The 15,581-nt window shown below is 43.6% G+C and overlaps 1 protein-coding gene across 5 annotated transcripts in view; it reads left to right on the top strand.

Moving 5' to 3' along the window:
- LOC102924132 (histo-blood group ABO system transferase 1) overlaps window positions 1-15,581 on the top strand; it is a 66,488-nt gene that overhangs the window by 30,834 nt on the left and 20,073 nt on the right. Inside the window, exon 1 of one of the 5 annotated variants that reach the window (XM_042275084.2) lies at window positions 13,469-13,694. The exons of 3 other annotated variants lie outside the window; for them this stretch is intronic. In XM_042275084.2, the coding sequence (XP_042131018.1) occupies window positions 13,601-13,694 (94 nt within the window). In that variant the 5' untranslated portion in view covers window positions 13,469-13,600. Of the gene's footprint in view, window positions 1-13,468; window positions 13,695-14,466; window positions 15,334-15,581 lie in introns of those variants that run through there. One more of the 5 variants, XM_042275090.2, reaches the window with a different exon arrangement.

Below are 15,581 nucleotides of genomic sequence, written 5' to 3'. Positions count from 1 at the left end.
GAATGGGAGCCATTTGCAAAGCAATGCTCTCCCTGAATAAACTAAGCTTTCAGTAAGGGTGCCTGCGCAGTCACTGAGGAGCTCCCAATTCCAGAGCATAAGCACACATGCTGATACAGACCATGATTTATTTGGTGTTATGTTTAAATGGGTAGCATTTGAGTTGTATTTTAGTGATAATTGCTACACTGTTACCATCCCAGCCTCCAGAGATGGTCCTGCAACAGGATCAAATCCCATCCTAAGAGTGGATGATGGGGCTAGCCCACCTGTAGCCCACTTCACAGTGTTATTGGAATGATTCACTGTGTGATAAGAGTGATTCAAGTGTATTGTGAGTTCCTGTCCCAACACCCAGTTTTCTCCCTTCCCAGTTCTCTGTCTGCTCCCCAATCTATCACCTCCCTTTCAGCTATGTTTTTATTACAAAGATGTTTAGTAGTGCGCTCAGACCATCTTAAAAGCTCACCTGTGGGGTCCCATTACCTATGATCAGAACAAGAAAGTCTATTTGGAGTATAAATGACCGTGGTGAGAATCTCAGTCTCAGATGCCCAAGCTGTTATAAATTTTAGCATGGCCTTTGGATCTTTCTTGGTACCCAAGCCAGCCAGGTAATCATGGGTGATAACAAAAGAATTTAATAACAGCAACACATAGTGAGTGGAGGGGGAACATGAAACCAATATGGTCATAAGGAAATCTATCCGCGGGCACTGTGTCAGTAAGGGTCCAGGCAGGTATGCGTACTATTTAAAATAATAGTGGGGAGCATCAAACCAAGTGACAGGATGAAGGACAGTGTGCTTAGGAATAAGTGCCCAATAAGTCTGCCTATAAGCAGAGCCTACTGAGGTCTAATGATGAGAAGATTTGCAGGGGACAAGTCTGGCCCAGATCTCTTAATCCCTGCACCCCTTTATCAGATCTCTTTTCCTTGCCTCCAGGCCAGGAGCAGAGTACTCGGGCAAGGATATTTTACAGCCTCTGTGGGAGGCTCTGCTGGACCAGGTTTGGATATTTTTTTTCCTGGACTGTAAAGACATTTATATTCAGGCATACCTCATACCTCAAGTAAGAAGGTCTTGAGTGGTTTTTATATGTGTCTGCCTGTGGATACTGCCAGAAAACCTACAGGTAATGTATGAGTAGAAAATCTTGCACAGCGCCTTTACAGAAGAATACCCATTATCACCTATAGAAAAAAAATTGAAGATTTTAATGGATTATTCTGAAGTTGTAGTTTTAATAGTTTGTTAGCCAGCTCAATAATAGTTTGTCTTGCAGGATTGCCAGGAATGTCAATTTTGTGCAGAATACCTGGAAAGGAACAAAAGTTTGGAAAGCTTATGAAGTATATATAGGTTTGTTATTTGTTTTGATCATGTGATACTGCAGGCCATAGGAATATGTAGTAGGAATCCAACTGGCTATGACAAAAGCTAATACCTGGAATAAGCCAAGGGCCTTCCAGAGGGAAAGCCAATGTTTAAGGAGTCTTAGTGATATTTGACTTTTGAATATTAGTTGTTCCTGCTATGAATTTCATGGAAGCTCTCATAGCTTCCTCAAGAATTTCTAACAGTGTGGATTGATCATTCCTTGGGCATATACATTTAAGTTACTTGGAAATAGTCATGCAGGCAAGGCTCCCTACTTCCAGGCTTTCTGCCCCCCTTTTAGCATTTGAATTAGATGTCTGCCTTCTGCAATTATCCACTTTAGCAGGCTTTCAAAGCCAGGGCCAGCTCCAGACAAAGCATCCAAGGGTAAGTGGCAGACAGAGCATCTGGTCAGACCACCCGTTGTCTCCTGAAATAAGTTAAACTCCCATAGGCAGATACCACCTAGGCCAGGTGGACTTAGGTACATAGCTTTGCTTCTTGTGCAAATTAAACTTAAACCTCCTTTTGTCTCACAGCCAAAGTGAACAAAAGGGTTTTTTCATACCAGGTGCTTCAAGCTGTGACGCAAGTTACCTAACTATAGAGTACTTTCCCCCCACCCTGCCGGAAACCAGTGACACAGAAAAATGAAGACAGTTTTATTTAGTGACTCATAGACTCTTTTACCTAACCACCTGTGAGATTGGAGTTTGAGCACAATTATGATAAACTCGTAATGTCTCATCCAACCACTTATAAGAATATATTTTGAGCACATAAATTCCCTTTCTGACTTATTGGAGGCCTTATTTGGCTCTGCCTCCTTTATTCTCTCCCCCTTTGGGTTGCAAATGAAGCTGACTGTCACTGCTCTTGTGAGGACTTCAAAGCTTTGCCTTGTATTGGAAAAAGAGTTGTTACTGCTTGTAAGGTTTTAGACAGGTTCCCAGAGAGGAACAAAGATGAAGATGAGGACGAGATAGAAAGAACTTAGAACTATAAGAGGACAGGAGGAGAAGGGACAGAGAGGAACTAAGAATGAGAACAGAATTGAAGCATGTAGATAGAATTTTGTCTCAGAGGAATAAAGTGAATGCACTGAAGAAGCTTGGTGTACTTAGATTCATTCCCTCAGATTACTCTTGCCATTGGTAGCATCTCTTCTGGACCCCTGGGACGAAGGCTATTAGAGGCTGGACCCCAATAGCTTTCCATCATGTGAGAAACTCCTAGGACAGCAAACACAGCATAACAGAGTGAACCGGCATTAGCTGAGCTGAATCCCAGGTAAATGAAAAGCGTGAGGGCACCAGGCAGAGGGTAGGAGGAAGGAAGCACAGGAACAACAAAAGAGGTGTGCTGTGGGAACTGTAGAATCCCATCACTGGGGTAAGGATGTAAGCTCTGTCCCATGGAAGAGGATAATTGTGTGAGTTATGGGAGACCAAAAGCGTAAGAAGAAGTAACTCGGGAGGCATCAAGAAGGACAATAGAATTGGGTTTCAGAATTTAGAATTCAGAATACTGAATTGTGTTGTGGTAGCGCCTGTGCTACTACAACCCGTTCACCATGTCCAAGTGAGGGGCTGTGGATTAAAAAATAGAGACAAGAAACAGCGAGTCATTTGCCACAGCAGAATGCCAGATGCCGTTTATTGAAAGAGGGAGCAGGGAATCAGCATAGGGAGGACATCTGGTCAAGGACGGCAAGCTTCTCAAATTGGGGGGGGGGCAGGGCCCTACAGGTCCCCCCTTTTTATTAAAAAATGAGCCTCTGACTTTGATTGCTTGGGACATCAGCAGGTCATCTTACCCGTCATGGAGACACCTGCCCAGGCCACACAGGCACTCTGCCTTAGGTTGGTAACCACCCCCCAAGCATTACCCATCTCTGAATACTCATTATCATTCAGACTCAACCACATGAGCTGTAGAATTAACTACTGCCAAAGATCTCAAAGTGACACTGGGCTTGCAATCTGTGCAACACAGAAAAGACCAACAGAAGTCCTAACCCACCCATAAGCCAGTAGGCTAAAGGCAATTGAGCCATTCCCTTCCTTAACAAGCCTTACTGTAAATTGGAGTCCTCGTAAGATGGTATCCCAAAAGCAAGTGGAACTTGAGTTTATAAATTTACAACTTTCAAAGCCAATCAAAATGTATATAACTGTTGAATTAAATTTATCATGCCCAATAGAATGAAAGATTAATTGACTGTGGTAGCTACTTTTGCTGCCAGGGTCTCCATTGTGCTAGCTGTAGTAACCAATTAAGAAATAGTAATCCCAGAAACAGTAGCAACAGTGGCCACCACTGCTATAACAATAACAACAACGGCAGCAATGATGTCAGATTCTCTTCTGGAGCGTGTGAGCATCATCTGTGTCTAACTGCCATGGTCCACTGGAATGGACACAGCTCCAGGAACACGAACCACCAAGACCATTTTTCGTGATCCCAGCATGATTTAAGCTGGCAGCTCTGCAAAAGAACAACTAAGAACCATAAAGGAAAAAAACAAAAAACAAAAAACAAAACAACAACAACAACAACAACAAAAAAAAGAGAGCAAAAGGAGCAGAACTAATGGTCTCATAATGGCTACATTCAGGTTCACAAATGTTAAGGTATCTTCAAAAGAGGCTAGATGAATTTCAGGAGGCCAATAAAAGTTGCACAGAGCCACTCCTGAAAAGTAGGTACTACACCAGCTTGAAGAGGGTTGCAAAATGTGAAAAGGCTTAGCTGACATGCTACTGTTAACAAATGGAGGTCAGTGACCTTCAGAGTTATTCTTAATCTCCAAGGTGTCTGGGTGACATGTTCTCAAACATACTTGAAAAAGCAGTTACCGTACATTACCTTCTGAAGAGTCCAACTATATGGCTACAGTTCCTAGGCTCACGTTAATGCTTGCCAAGGCTGGCCGTATTGGGCTCTCAATCCCCATTGGCATCAGAAGGGGAGAGTTTTTTACAAGGCCCAGTAGGTCTCTGCCATGTTGGGATTCAGCAGCAGCCACAGGGCACACACAGCACTCAGGAGCCCAAAGAGGAACCTCATTGTCCTGTGGAAAGACATAAACAGATCCCCGGTCCCACACCAACACCAGATCGGGTCTCCTCCAAGTGCCAGTAGAAAGATCCTTCCATTGCTCCAGAGTGTGATTTGCAATAGGAGCCCTCCAGTGCTTATCTGCAGCGGATACTCCAGCAGAATCCACCGATAAAAAATTTAAAATATATAAAATAAGGGAAAGAATAGAATGTAGAGAGGAGAGATGAGCCCCTAGCTCCCCACTTTTTACTTTAGCGAAATATGTTTTTAAGGTATGATGGCAGCATATGATGGCAGCATTCTACTATAGCCTGTCCTTGAGGAGTATAAGGAATACCAGTCTTATTAACGATAGAAAAGTCTTGGCAGAATTTTGAAAATCCCGTACTGCTGTAGGCAGGACCATTATCAGTCTTTATGCATTTTGGCACTCCCATATAAGCAAACGCATGAAGACAATGATTCTTTATATCTTTAATCTTTTCCCCTGAATGGGCAGAGGCAAAAATTAGAGAAGAATATGTATCAATAGACACATGGACATATTGTAATTTTCCAAAGGAAGGCCATCTGCCACACATGATTAGGTAAAAGTCCTCAAGGATTAACTCCCAAAGGAGGAACAGGTAAAAATTCAACACGAATAGGACATGACTTAACTATCTGGATTGCTTGTTCCCAGGTTATGCCTGTGTGATGACCAAGAGATTCAGCATTAAGATGATAATGTTGATGCAAATGAGTAGCCTTTTCAAAGGCGGAACAAATTAATATGACAGCCATATGAGTAATGGCATCAAGCCTTCTGATTACCATCGCTTAGAGGTACAGGCAATTGGGTATGAGCTCTAATATGGCCCGCATAAAGGTTATATGAGTGAGTCCTTGCACTTGCAATCATGAATGGGAGAAATAGATGGTATGTAGGCTGTTGTCTCCAAAGGCATAATGGCATGTGCCACATATTGGCTATCAGTATAAATATTTACACTCTCATCAGAAAACACCTGTAAAGCAAGCAATAGTGCCTGTACCTCTGCCATCTGGGCGGAAGTGCCCTGGACTTTCATTCTCTTTACTATGTTACCAGAAATTACCACAGCAAAACCACGTGAAGTGCCATCAGTAAATACCACATGGGCCTGAAAAATTGGAGTCATCTGTACTATCTTGGGAAATATAACAGGATGCAATTTAAAAAATTGACACATGTCATTGGAGGGGTAGTGAGTATCAAACTGACCTTGCATGGAGCATGTCAATATGGCCTAAACATTATCATTAGCTTGCAACCATGCTATTTGAGACTGGGTATATGGGGTCACCACAATATCTGACTCCTTACCAAAAGTTTGAACACTGATCCTGATTCCCTTAAATATAATCTGAGCAACAGCCTGAGGATAAGGAGTAATGGTTTTTGCTGGAGAAGCTGGGCAATGTACCCATAGAATAAGACCTGTTTGCCAAAACACTCCAGTAGGTGAATGAGAAAAAACTAAAATATTCATGACCTAAATAATGATAGGGAAAAAATAGCTGTACCTTTTCTGGGGCTATTTGTAAATTAGCAGACTAAGAACCTCTTGTAACTTAGAAAAGGCATCAAAAACAATTTTTTTTTAATCTTTAGCAGCCAATAAAATATAAGTCAATCACAATTAAATGTCAATGTTTAGGAATTGCCACAGGGGCAGGCAAACCAGGCTGTGTTGCTTCTATGGGAAGCATGGTTTTATTTACAGCTCTAATATCTTGTAGTAGTCTCCATTTTCCTGACTTCTAGTAGAGGCCAGTTGGGATCTCAGGATTCTTGTGAAATTATAGATATATCCAGCACCAGAATCCAATAATCTTTCAATCTCAGTCCCATATAGTTTTATTTTTAATTTAAACTGTTTATCATTGATAACTGTTTGTCAAAACACCTTTTCTCCTGTGCTTCCAAAGCCTCCAGTTCTAGATATAGACTCCATTTTGCATTTAAAATGTGAAAGCAATAGTAATTGAGCAATTCTATCACCGGCTTCTATTTCTATGGTCCTTTTTACATATGCCAATTATAAAAGCATTAAAAACAATCTCTATAGGATTTGAAGAGGTAACTTTAGGTAATACTCTTGAGTATTTTTATAAAATCTTAAAAAAAAGGAGGGAATACCGGGTGCTGTAGGCTTTAAAAGAAAAAAAAAAAAGGATCATTTTTTAATAGATTCCAAGTAACACATTAGCACAAATAGCCAATTATTAACAATGTGGACTAAACATTTACCTGCATTTTATTTACTGGAAAAATAATTTTGTAACCTCTTTATCTTTATCTTTTATGGGTTTATCTTAGCAACAACATTATTTAATAAGCTAACAACCCAATGCATTTCAGGTGTTATATTAGAAAACAACTTAAAGAGCGGAGTCATATTTTCAGTAATGATCAACAGACAAGAGCACAACTAATATATAGTTCAAAATTATGAATTCTGTTCCTTTAGTTTATCTACCATGAAAATACAAACATTTATTAAGACAATCAAAAGAACAGAACATCCTTTATTCAAACAGCATTGACTTAACATTCCATGTCCTGACTGAAACCATTTTTCACCAGAAGTTGGGCCCGTTTAAACTTTTAATGCCTGTCCCTCCCTGGGCCTCTGCTCGCTTGCCAGCCCTCAAGTCCATTCCCCTCGTTGGCCTCGCAGCTCTGCCTCCCACCTGCGTGTACCTGTCGGCCTGCCACTCTGGGCCATCTCGTGTACACTGAATGCTGCGGTCTTTGTCCGCCACCACGCTGGGCACGCCCCCAGCACTCATGTTTAAACTTCCTACTCCCATGAAGGGACTACCTAATAATGAGTTATTCCCACCATAAGGGAAAAACAGAAAAACATTTCCCACGAAGGGATCCTAAATATTGAATTATTCCCACTCTGAGGGAAAAATAAAAAAAACATTTAAACCAAAATTAAGCAAAGAGCAAAACTTTAAGCTCTGGGCTCGCTTGCTGTTCAGCCAGCAGTAGTCCCACCTGCCGACTCTTCATAATTCAGATGCTGCCACTCTATGCTAGCAGGCAGAAAGAACTCAGTTTCAGCTATCCTGAAAATTCTAAAATTGGAAAGATCCTTTTCTTCCTCCATTACACTGAGGAGAGACTTCTCTCTTCCCTTCATCCTTCCTCTACAAGGCCCCAAAATCTTTAGGCCTAGTTTCAAAATTTTCCCCCTTTTTACTGGGAAAATCCTTTTTTACTTGATTAAATCTTTTCTCCCTTTTCTAACAAGAAATTTCCTTTCCTTCCCTCTTCTCTATTGGGAAAATTTCCTTTTATATTTTCATGAAATCTTTAGCTGTCTTGCCCTATCTTAACTTCAGTGCCCTTCTTGCTTCAACAGTCCAATTAACTGACTGTGAGCTAGCTGCACCCATTTCAATTCAATTCACCCTTACCTTTTCTTTTTTCTTTAAAATGCTGGCCAGCCTTCCTCAGGTGTCCATCAGTGACGTCCCTTCTTTCTTGGATTTCGGTAGAAGCTCCATTTGTTGTGGTAGAGCCCGTGCTACTACTACCTGTTCACCATGTCAGAGCAAGGGGCTGTGGATTAAAAAATAGAGACAAGAAACAGCTAGTCATTTGCCACAGCAGAATGCCAGATGCTGTTTATTGAAAGAGGGAGGAAACCTTAAATGCAGGCTTACAGCACAGTGGAGGAACCCTGGAGGGCAGAAGTTTGCCACCCAATGTTCTACATTCTTGCATCTAAGCTGTTTACACCAAATGCAGGATACACGAACAAAGAACCTCCGGTGAGCGGTCAGGAAGAAGGAAACCCGCAGGGAATCAGCATAGGGTCTGGTCAAGGACCAGGCAGGCAGCAGCTTCTCAAATTGGGGGGGGGGAGGGTCCTACAGAATTGGTCATTTTCATTCCTTTTTAATGAGGTTTGAAATTAAGTTAATATAAGTGGGTAACAGACCTTGGGGGTTGAAATGCCAAATTTGTCCATTTTATGATGCTAAGGGCAAGAGTCAATTGTGCCAGAATACCTATAGGTAGTGAATGAAAATGAAGACATGACTATACTTAGGTATGGTTGAGGTGAAAGTTCTTATTGCAGATATGAGGAAGAGTTCAGCCAGAGGCATCTGGAAGAGTCCAGACTGAACATGGCCAGTAGAATAGACCAGGTCATGAGAAGAGAGAGTGATGGGGAGAGTGAGAGAGGAAGAGAAGAGAGACAGAAGATGAGAGAGGGAAAAATGGACACAGAGAGATCTGAAGTGTAGCCAAGAGAGAAGAACCCAGAAAGTTCATAGCCAAAATTGTTGAGTTATATGGGAAAGAGAAGCTGGGGGTGGGGGGAAGTGAAGCTCAGGGATGGAGAGGTTTAGGGTAGGGGGTGGAGGTGAGAAGTGCTGAGAGCAGCCAGACTCTCCAATAGCTGCTTGCAATGCTGAGGGACTGGTGGCTAGAGTCTGCTTTGATATGTTAATAAGCACCTCAGTTAGCCATTGCCCACCTTATCCACAAGACCTACTATGGTAACATTTTGTGGATGATTGGGACAGCATAATCTCTTCTAGAAATGCTTCTGAGCTGAAATTGGGGCATCCTTGTGGTGGGGCAGGAAGGCTGGAATGATGGTCAAAGGACAGGAAAGAAAGGCTTGCAGACTGGGATGAAACCTGTTAAGCTTGCTGCCCAGGTCCTGAGGCCACCTGGGGCTAGTGAAGAGCAGGCAGCCCTGGAGCAGTCTGCTGCAGTGGCTTATGCTGGTTGGGAATTCCTTCAGAAGAACCTAGGGCTGTCTCATTTGGAACAGTTTTCAGTCTTCACTTGATTGGAAATCTGCTTGGACAGATACGGACTAGGGAGAGAAGGTGGAACTTTTATTTATTATTTATTTATTTATTTATTTATTTATTTATTTATTTATTTATTTATTTATTTATTTATTTTAGTGTGACTGTATATTTGAAATTTTCAGGAGGACATCCTGGTAAGGGGGAGATCCCACCTTTAGGAATAGGCAGGTGGAGCTGTTGATTGACAGTAGTAGTTATCTGGAGTCCATGTGACCTGTGAGAGGAGGATCCTGAAGCTTCAGGTGACTCTTGTAAGCTTACATGAATTTTTAAAGTTTACAAAAAGAGGTAAAATTTTAGACACATGAGCATTACCACTGTTTGTAATGTATACTGAAATCTACATTGAAGAATAAACTGTAGACTTATACCTTTGAGTCTTAGTAAAAGCCTCGGGACCCAAAGAAATGATTCTGAGTTAAATGCATTAACACTCTCTTCTCTGTGCAGGGAAATGAATTTATACATTGGACAGAGATGTTTTCAGCATGAGGAGAAGCACTTTCAAGTCTATACTTAGGAGACAGCCAAAGGAATTTTAAATTTTTGAGCTTGTGACTATGATAATAGCAGTCAGTGCTTTACCAGAATTAGATTAATCGCTTATCAGAACTCCACCGATTAATGTTAAAACTCTGTACATTTGAAGTTTAATATAAGAGTACTATAGAAAGAAGGCAAGGAATCTGAAATATTTTTCACTTACTTTAAATCACTCTAGACCTTTACAACTTGCATTTACACACTTTAAATCACCTTCTTAGACCCTCATAACTTACTTAAGCGTTTACATCCTCAGACCTTTACATGTTGCATTTACAAACCTTAAAACATTTTCTTAGACCATCAAAATGCACATAAACTTGTAACCTTTTCCTTCTATTCAATCATTTACAAAAGACACAGGTAGTTGAGTACTGAGAACAGTCATTATAAAGCAAGTTCTTTTAGATAAAGTGTAAACATTACATTGAAACTCATTTTTGATTTTATCTTTTTTAGAGTGAATTCTGTCAGCAGGTAAACTGTCTTTTTCAACTGGAGACCTAGTAGCTCTAGAGAGAATGAGGCCGGATTTTACATATGAAATGAACAGACAAGGCAGCTGCAGCCTTGGGGAAGGAGCTGTTTCCTTGCTGCTGCCAAGCTAACAAAGCTACAGTTAACCTTCAATACCATCAGAGATCCTAGAAAAATATATTATAGCAGGAAGTATAATCCAACTGCATTATGTATCAATTAAAATGACAGAAATTTACAGCTACCTGGGTTGCCCTAGGTTCCCACTGAAGGGATCTGTATTGGCTCAGGACCCCTAAAACCAAGTTCTCAGCACAAAGGAGATTTCTTTACCCCTGAGGGACAAATGGCAGGGAATAAGAGACAACAACAGGAGGTAGATGAGGAAGGAGAAGGGGGAAGGGGCAAGGGAGAGAGAGAAGGGGTATTTGTCCTAGAGGAACAAAGCACTGACTGCCTCTGGATAGAGGAGACAAATGTGGCCCATAGGCAAGAGGTGGCTTAGAAAGGTAAAAGGGGAAGCTCTGTGTGAGGATGAGGTGTTTAATTTTAATTGGGCATGTTAATTAGTTGAGCCAAAAGGGGCTTTTGATAGCTGGACTAAAATATTTTGATAACTGTACCTTGGTAGTCAGCCTCAGGAGGAGGAAGTGGCCAAATAAGGGAACAGACCTTGGGGGCCAGCTACAGGAATGTAATCTAATGGTTTTTATCAAGGCAGAATGGAGAGAAGGGCAAGGTGTGCTAGTGATGTTTTTTTGTGGCGCTCTTGCCCCAGGGAAAAGTCAGGACACCTGACAGAATCTACTACCAGAGTTTTATCAAGACAAAGAGAAAGGGATAGAGGTGATCAGGCCTGTGGAAGGACATGTGCAAAAGAGGGCAGGGGAACATGGGACCCGCCTTATAAAGGCCAGGACACACCTGTGCACACAGGCCCCTGTGGCTGTTCTACTCATGCGCATAGGTCACGTGGTCCGTGCAACTACGTGACCATGTAACTATGGGTCATGGGTCATGCAGGACTTATGCCCTGGAAATGACTAGGCAGATCTGACTAAGTGTCCTGCCAGATGTGCATGACCATGGGGCATGGTTGGAATTTCTATCAGCTAGAGCCATGCTTGCCATGCTCAGGCTGGCTAGAATCCCTTATTCCCACCTATTTTTTTCAAGACAGGGTTTCTCTATGTCATTTTGGTGCTTGTCCTAGATCTCAATCTGTAGACCTCGAACTCACAGAGATCCCCCTGCCTCTGCCTCCCGAGTACTGGGATTAAAGGCATGCACCACCACTGCCTGGCTCATTTCCAACTATCTGTTTTATTATTGGGTTGCTGGGTGTTGGGTAAGTGGGCATCATTCTCTCTACCTACTTCCTGCTGATATTTGTGCACTGTTGAGGGGACCCAAGGAAGCTGAGTTGTTGGTCAAGGCCAGGAAGAGAAGGCTGTGTAAGTCAATATCCAGGTTATGTGGGACCATCTGAGGCTAGGAAAGTGAAGTCTGTGAGGCTACATCAGGATGTAGATTTTGAGGAAACATCTGTACCTGGCATTGGAGTTGCTAGAGTGGTCTGTAGTTGATTTGAAGTCTGTTGGTACAGATAAACTAGGAACAGAGGTAAGGTTAAGGAATTTAGAAAAAAGTTATCTTGGATATACATTTGAAATTTTTAGGTTCATGGGCCTTGTAGTGGGATGGGGAGTGCCAAGACTAGACAAATGGGGAGAGATTCCACCCTTAGGAAGAGACAATAGGCAGGAAAACAGGATGTTGGTTGACAGTACTTATCTGATGTCTGTTTGAGAATTCTTGAGAGGAGCCGGGAGAATCTAGATTGGCCATATAAAATTAATTGGGGAGCAACTGTTCTCTGAAAGTGGGGTCTGGTTGTGTTGGGGAGCACATACTTTGAGAGGCTTTTGTTGCATCAGAATAGTCTTTCTTGGGGTGTTTAGGTGGGTTCTGAAATTGAAATATTTTAGGAACATAGATCATTTGGGGGGCCTTTGACAAATGGTGAAAGGGACAGTCTGTGACAGGGTTTTGGGGTTGGTGTGGAAAGGTTGAGAGAACTTGGCTTTGGTTCCCAAAGGGGGACTTGGATTGTCAAGGGACAAGCAGTTAGTGGGGTGGGGCTGGGGTATCTGCAGGAGAGGGACTGTGACTGATGGAGGACATTGAAGAGAGGACAAAGAAAGCAGTGGGAGGCACTGAAGGAGGGGTTAGTGAAGTTGAGGAGTTTGTTGGTGACCTTGACCTAAGTGAGAGTTTGGCAGCCTGGAGACATGGCTCAGAGGTTAAGAGCATTGGCTATTCTTCCAGAGGTCCTGAGTTCAATTCCCAGCAACCACATGGTGGCTCACAGCCATCTGTAATGAGATCTGGTGCCCTCTTCTGGTATACAGAGAGTTTGGGGAGAGAGAGAGAGAGAGAGAGAGAGAGAGAGAGAGAGAGAGAGAGAGAGAGAGAGAGAGAGAGAAGAGAGAAGGCTTGGGTTATGTCTTGTAATTGTGAGTATAGGATTTATGTAGAGTGTTTGATGTTTGAGAATGTCTGGATAGTTGATGAATTTAGGGGAGTCAATTGGCAGTGGATGTTTGGCAATTATTTGGGCAGATGAAAAGTAGAAATGTGAAAAGAGATAAGATTTGTGGGGAATGGGTGAACTTGAGAGAACAGGCACCATTAGTGAAAATAAATATGCAAAGTGGGAGGTGGGGGGCATTAAGAGGGCATCTGGTGTTGAAGGAGGCTTGGGTGTGTTGTTACCTGGGTTATGTAGTAGGGTGGTCTGGAGTGAAATGGGATGAGTCATAAAAGTGTGACGAGTCGTAAACGTGGGGTGAAAGGGCAGCTTGGCAGGCTGTCATGTCAGCACAGTTAGAGTCTTTCCTGGAGATAGAGGAGTCAGTCTGATGTGGCCATCTGACAGGAGGGAGCTGTCGTCATATAAAAAGTGTGGAAAGAAGTAGCTAGAGGACCCTATGTGTGTGAGAGGGCTGGGGGAGGAGGCCTCATGGGAGGGGAGAGAAGACATTGGTTCCTTTGGGTTGTTGGTTGTTAAGGAGTGTTGGAGAGTTAGAGGGGGGCCACTTGTGTGTAGACTCCTCCCCCCAGGTCACGTTGGACTGGGCCTTGCAGAGTGGGCAGGGCCAACCAGGGAGTGAGTGTGCTGGGCTGCAGAGGGGCAGGAGAAGGAGGGGGGCTGTTGGATCTTTACCAGAGCTCAGGTGGGCTGAAAGGAAGGGGGGGCTTTGGGAGCTATGGGCAGCGGAGACTGTAACAGCGGCCTCCATAAATCGGTCCTGAGGTGCATGGACTGTGGCATCCGTGCCTATGCTGAAGCTGAAGGCTCAGGTGGGCTCCACAGCAGCAGGGGCTGCAGGGCAGGGGGCAGGGCTGGCTGCATGGGCAGCAGCTGGCGGGCACAGAGTGGCTGGCAGTCAGTGTTCCTGCAGTGTGGAGGGGTAAATAGGACATGACATGGAGTAAAGGCTTACAGAAGAGTTTGGAAAATTTCAGAGAGTCTACGAGCCGCACAGAGGGCTCGTAGCAGACAGAAGGGAAAGCGGAGATACCTTCAGGCTCCAGAGTTATTGTTGGATGCTAAAGTGTACCACTAATAATGAGTTTTTTTGTGTGTGTGGGGAGAAAGAACTTCCATCCTCAGTGAAGGCTGGTGAGCCAAAAATCAAGAGATAGAGTGTCCTCATGTCTCTCAAAAGGTGAAGAACAGAGATCTCTGATAGGGTGGGTGTAAGTGTTACAGCTCTGTGGGGAAATGTGTCTTGACAGTTGAGAGCCAAATGATACCACAAAGTCACACTGCACAACAAACCTCACATAAGAGATTTATTGGTGTGGAAGAACCCAGGAGGGTGGCTGCCTCTGCTCGGGCAAGAAGGAACAGAGAACTGAGGAGAGGGCAGGGTTTATATAGCATTTCTTGGAGGGCAGAGCTTTTGAAGGTGGAGATTTCCAGGGTGGGGATTGGTGGGATTTCAACTCCAGAGCTTGGGCTTTTTATTCTGTAAGGTGGGGGCTGGGTCTGGCTGTTAGGGCAGTTAAAGTGTTTTCTGGGCGGAACTTGACTGTTGGAGGTCCTCAGGGGAGGGGCCTGGCCACTCTTGTCCCTTGAGGGGCTTATATAGGGGGTCATCACCCAGACTCTGTCTCCAAGAGAGTGACCACAATGTGTCTGAGCAAGAATATTGGCTCTATCCATGGGTTATCAGAGGGGGAAAGGCTCTGGAGTTTGGCAGTGAAACCACCAAAAGGGAAGGAGAGCGTGCCAACCACACCAAACTGAACAGAATGTGCTTTTGGGTAGTGTGGGAATGTAAGGAGTTTAGGGGAAAACTCACCAACTAGACATTGTTGGAAGGAGAAGGCCGGTGGCTGAAGGTCTGAATGTGCAGGTCTAAGGGGGGCAGGATTCCTGTAGGCTGATACCCAAGTCACAGCACCATGTGAAGGGATCTGTATAAATTCAGAACCCCAAGACCAAGTTCTCAGCACAAAGGAAATTTATTTGTCTCAGAGGGACAGAGGGCAGGGAATAAGAGACAAAGACAGGAGACAGAGGATGAGGGAGAAGGGGAAGGGAACAAGGAAGAGGGGGCAGGGGTATTTGTCCTGGGGGTGGGGAGAACTGCCTCTAGATGGAGAGGAGACACACATGACCCTTGGCAAATGGTGACTCATAAAGATAAAAATGGAAATCCCATGTTAGGATGAGTTGTTTAAATTGGACAAGCTAACTGTAGGGTGAAAAGGGCCAAGGAAAAATACCCTGACTTGACCCTAGGACAAGGGCTTGAAATCACAACAATCCTTGAGCTCTCTTCAGAGTCAGGCTGCAAAATCCCACCAGTCCCTGAGGTCCTTGAGCATGAAATGCCACCAATCCCTGAGTTTGCCCCAGAATCAGACCACTAAAATCCACCATTCTCAATCCACCCTGGAAAGCTCTGCCTCCCAAGAAATCCTATATAAGGTCTGTACCCTGTTCAGTTTGCTGCTGTTTCGCATCTGAGGCAGCCACCCTGTTGGGATCTTTCTTCCTGATAAATCCCTTGAGTGAGGTTTGTTGTGTGGTGTGACGTTTTTGCTGGAGCCCAAGTGTAACAACTTTCCCCAGAGCAGAGTGAAACCAAGCAGAACTGGAAGACTTTCACAGGAGAAACTTCCCTAGCCGAGCAGAGTTGTTGCTGGGACAGAGCTGTAACACTTGCGTTGGGGAAC

The sequence above is a fragment of the Peromyscus maniculatus genome, chromosome 4 (assembly GCF_049852395.1).
Source record: "Peromyscus maniculatus bairdii isolate BWxNUB_F1_BW_parent chromosome 4, HU_Pman_BW_mat_3.1, whole genome shotgun sequence".
Classification (NCBI taxonomy): Eukaryota; Metazoa; Chordata; class Mammalia; order Rodentia; family Cricetidae; genus Peromyscus; species Peromyscus maniculatus.
This window is presented reverse-complemented; position numbering and strand designations above follow the sequence as displayed.